Genomic DNA, 5,062 nt, shown 5'->3' with positions numbered 1-5,062 from the left:
AAAACCTGACAACTGTTTATTCACTTCTAATGAATGAATAATATATTCATTATATATGTATATAAATTTAAATTAGGTATGATAATAATTTTTGTGTTCTCATTAATTACATTTTAAGTCAGGAAAATAGAAGGAATATTTAAATATCTGAGGTTGAGAAATTTTAATGCCTTTAATATATCAAGATACTCATGTAATTTTTTTTTTTTTTTTGCGGTACGCGGGCCTCTCACTGTTGTGGCCTCTCCTGTTGCAGAGCACAGGCTCCGGACGCGCAGGCTCAGCGGCCATGGCTCACGGGCCTAGCCGCTCCGCGGCATATGGGATCTTCCTGAATTGGGGCAAGAACCCGTGTCCCCTGCATTGGCAGGCGGACTCTCAACCACTGCACCACCAGGGAAGCCCTCATGTAATTTTTATAAGAAGTAATTTAACTTCAAAAAGATGAAACGATTTTGGAAGCCCATATCTTTTTTCAAGTCACTGAATTGAAACTAGGTTAGAATATTTTTACTGAAATTATTATTATTACTATTCATGAAATAAAACAAGCAGATTATTTCTGAACAGTATTCCAAAATTTGAATTTTGAAGCCTAGAGAATTCTTGAATGTTGCTCAGGACATATGCTTAATGCTTTATATAGACCATCTAAGTTAATTCTCACAGGTAAAGAGGCCAAATCTTAGAGAGGCTACTAATGTATGATCAAGGTCATACAGCAGGTTAAGAACACCTTAACCCTCTTAACCACTTTGCCACAGTTCAGTTTTAAGATTTCTGGAATATTGTTCTTTGACAAAACTTAAAAATATTTATCAACATTGACAGAAAAATTTGAATATTTGCAAATAAATGAGGATGAAGCCAGATTTTCCTCCATGTGGGAAAACAGGAGGTCACTTAGACGAAAACATCATAGGAGATATTTGCAGAACTTGCAATCTGCTGTAAACCAAAAACTCAATTTTGAAAAATTAGTCTGAGTCCCTAAAGTGTCTTTTTTTTTTTTCTCTTTCAGTTGGCTCGGGTATCACTTTGACATACCATCATTAATGTAGGTTTTTTGTTTGCTTTGTTTTGTTTTGAGCATCTGATATGCTGGTACTACAAAAGGCTAGACACTCATTTTGTACATTTCCTGGATTTATCCTAGAATCTTTCTTTCTTTTTTCTAGTCTAAAAAATTAGCTTTGCTTGAGTAACATGTAGAGAAATAAAGGAGGGATTTTCTTGCTCTTTTTAAAAAAAGATTTCTATAAGATCATAAAATTTAAAAAGTTGAGAATAACTCTCATGTTACAGGTATACATTTTGGTCATCAGTAATTTTATGGAATTAAGAAATTAATTTATCATTTATATATTAATAGTTAAAATAGTACTTATTAACACTGACAAAACAATTGAAAATGTGCAAATGAAATTGGAAAGGAACTGGATTCTTCTGAAGCTGAGAAAACAGGAAGTCATTTAAAGAAAAAATAATTTATCACCCTCATAGGATAATAAATGGGTTTCCTGAAATCATTATGTTAAACTGTTATTTAAATCCAGTGTTCAACAATAGTGGATTCAACATAATTGCATTTTATTTGGTTTAACAGGGAACTTTGAGAGTTTAACTCTCATTGAAATTTTTATTTACCTGACTTATTAAGTAGAGCACACTCACTTAGTATATATTCCTCTACAACTATGGATTATATAACTCTTTAGTCAGTATTCAGAAGGGAATATTATTGTGTGGGTATGTGATGAGTATAACCCAGCATGTACTTGATACTGATCAAAATAAAGAAGTTGTCCATTTGTAGAAGTTTCTGACAGCAATTGTTGAGTGGTTCCAAAAAGAAAAATCTTACTGAGATAGTTATTAGTTGGGTTTTAGGTAATCAGCATTCTGAATTATTAACTGATATCATAACTCCTTCATATGTATTTGTAGAAGTATCACATTTTCTAGTTCTGTTATTTTGTACCATTTTGTCATTATAGAGCAGAGCCTGCAGATGAATGGAGGGGGTTAACTATTCCAGAGTGTCTGAATTTGTGTTACTTGGACTTACTGATTCTCCTGGGCTCCAGATTTTCTTTGTTGTGATGTTTTCCTTTTTCTACTTAATGACCATGTTGGGCAACTGCCTGATTTTGCTCACGGTCCTGTCCACCCCACACCTTCACTCCCCCATGCACTTCCTACTCAGCAACCTCTCTCTCATTGACATGTGCCTGTCCTCCTTCTCCACTCCAAAGATGATCATGGACTTCCTTGCTCAGCAGCACAAGACCATCTCCTTGGAGGGCTGCATTTCTCAGATCTTCTTTTTGCACCTCATCACTGGGACTGAGATTGTGCTGCTCATCTCCATGTCTTTTGACAGGTACATTGCCATATGCAAACCTCTCCATTATTCATCAATTATGAGCCAAAGAGTGTTTGTTGGGCTTGTGGTAACTTCTTGGATGGTGGGCTTCCTGCATACAGTGAGCCAGTTAGCTTTTACCTTCTATTTACCCTTCTATGGTCCCAATGTTATAGACAGTTTCTTCTGTGACCTTCCTTTAGTCATCCAGCTGGCGTGTGTAGATATATATGTTCTTGGAATCTTCATGATTTCAACCAGTGGTGTGATTGCTCTTATAAGTTTTCTGCTTTTGCTCACTTCCTACATCATTGTTCTTGTCACTGTCAAGGACCTCTCATCCACAGGATCATCTAAGGCTTTTTCTACCTGTACGGCACATTTCATAGTTGTGTGAATGTTCTTTGGGCCCTGCATCTTCATCTATGTGTGACCTTTCACAAACTTCCTGGTGGACAAATTTCTCTCTCTTTTCTATACCATCTTACCTCTGTTTCTGAATCCACTTATCTATACTCTGAGAAACCAGGAAATGAAAACAGCTGTGAAGAAGAAACTAAGTAACCAATATTTAAATCATGGGAAAACTACTCTAATATATCCAGTGCAATGAGCAGAGATCTCTGTCTGAGATTTAGTATCATCAGCTTTGTTCTCAGAACAATAGAAAATTAAAGTTAGAATCTATTCATTTAGTCTAAATTCATGAAAATAAGAAGCCAGAGCTGAGAGATGTGAAGTATCTTGCCTAAATGTTAGTGCAATGTTTGCAAGCCTTTTGTAATTATGAGTCCATTTGAAAAATCTGTTGAAATTTATAAGTTATTTTTATGGGAAAATGCACAAATCATCAAAATCGTGAACGTAAATTCAGGAATTCATAGACTCCTGAATTCTACAAATATACATCAGATTAAGACTACTTAGAGAAGCCTGAGATAAAATATTGCTCTTTTGTCTTTTAACCCAGAACATTCTCACTCAGTTGCACAGCCTTGTGGTATTCTGATGGTGTCCACTTGCAGAATTTAAATTAAGAATGTTGAGTGTAACAGGTTTTTTCATGGCATTGGAATATTTTCATGGAAAACTGATATTATGAAGAAGTTCATTTGAATATTGTTGAAAGATCTTGACTCAGTGGGTCCAATTATTTGAGTTCTGACTCAACTTCGAACAAAAGAGAATGGCTTAGAGGATCCGAGATTTAATAATACCTTTTCTTAATGGGTATATAGATCACTATCACACTTGATAATTGATATAGCAAATAATTAATCAAATGACAATTTGTAAAGTTTAAACCATGGCAAGTAAACTACTCAAATCTGACTGGCTTTCAAAACCTGGCTGAATATCATAGATTTGATGAATTCATTAATACCAAGACTAAGCGTTTGGAAAATTATTAACTATTAAATTCATGATAAGTTTTTCATTTCCGAATAAATTAGCCCAAAATATTATTAGTCTCAGTGTCAGTATATGAGCATACAATATAATTTATTATATTGTGGGAAGAAAAGATGATAATAATTTAAGAAATATATTGTAGAATTCTCCCTAATTTGGTGTATTAATGATTATGTTAAATATGTTTTTTATTACAAGAAAGTCTTTGAAAATCAGCTGGTCAATCAATTTCCCTAACAGTTGAAGAACCTCAAGTCCAGAGAGTTCTTAAAGCTGGTTCAAGGCTGAATCACTATAAGGAGCAAAGATCATCGCTCTAAACATACATGGAACTTAGAATTAAATCTTGAATCTGTCATTTCCTAGTTGTACTAACCTGGGAGAGTCACTTTACCTCTCTATCCCTTTTTAATCTCTAACATGAGGATAATAAAAGTAATTGTTTGTTGCAACTGTTTTGTGGAAAGTGGACAGAATGGATTCTAAAAACATCATTCCCTTTTTCCTTCCCACCCATGTAGACTTCTACCTAAAATAGACCTCATTTTTAAGTAGTATGTATCTGAAGAATAATTGCATAGGTCTAACCACTATTTGTCAAACATAAAACTTGATATTCAGTTTTAGGATGTCTCTAAGACTGTGGCTTATTAAGATGTTTTGGAAAACAAAACTCTTTCCAGTTTTCCTTTGCTAAAAAGTGTGGAGGGGCATGGAAAAACTAGTTTAGATTGCCTAATGCTTTGAGATTTCTGTGAATAACTGTATACTGATAGGCTGCATCTCCTTGAATTGACTGAGGTTTATGAAAAGAGTTTTGGAAACAATCAGTCATTGTGGATTCTGACAGTTTGTGAGTACCATGAGAAAAACACAAGCTCCTGCCTTGCAAAGAAAGAAATGGCATTAATAGTTTCTTACATTTATCTCAGACTTTTAAGATTTCAACATGCTTTGACACAAACTAAGCCAAATATTTAATATCTGAAGTTAAGTAATGTGCAGTTTATGAAGAAATGTCATGTTGGGGCTAAGTATGAAACCACATTTTTCACTTGAAATACTGTTCATTTTTAACCAAATCATAAACTCTTCCTTCTTGCTTCAAAGGCAGTTAGACAAATGAAAACAGGTTAAGGTAGAAATGTAATTTCTAGATGTAATTTTTCTAGAGCACATGCAAATTTTCATATAATGGAAACTATGACATTTATTTGGCAAAATTCTAGCAGTGTGCATGTTAAGATGCTAAACTGGAAAACAAAATTCATAGCCTGAGATAGA

The 5,062-nt window shown here is 34.2% G+C and overlaps 1 protein-coding gene across 1 annotated transcript; it reads left to right on the top strand.

The window, feature by feature from the left end:
• Positions 1-2,015: 2,015 nt before the first annotated feature.
• LOC308614399 (olfactory receptor 4K2-like) lies at positions 2,016-2,978 on the top strand (the record flags this gene model as incomplete). Its single annotated transcript, XM_081228814.1, is given in 3 exon segments — positions 2,016-2,759; positions 2,763-2,795; positions 2,799-2,978. Coding segments are annotated over 3 exon segments (957 nt in total).
• Positions 2,979-5,062: the final 2,084 nt, after the last annotated feature.

Source organism: Mesoplodon bidens (assembly GCF_964165515.1).
Source record: "Mesoplodon bidens genome assembly, chromosome: 3".
Classification (NCBI taxonomy): Eukaryota; Metazoa; Chordata; class Mammalia; order Artiodactyla; family Ziphiidae; genus Mesoplodon; species Mesoplodon bidens.
The sequence above is the reverse complement of the archived record's forward strand: the minus strand, read 5'-3'. Positions and strand labels throughout refer to the sequence as shown.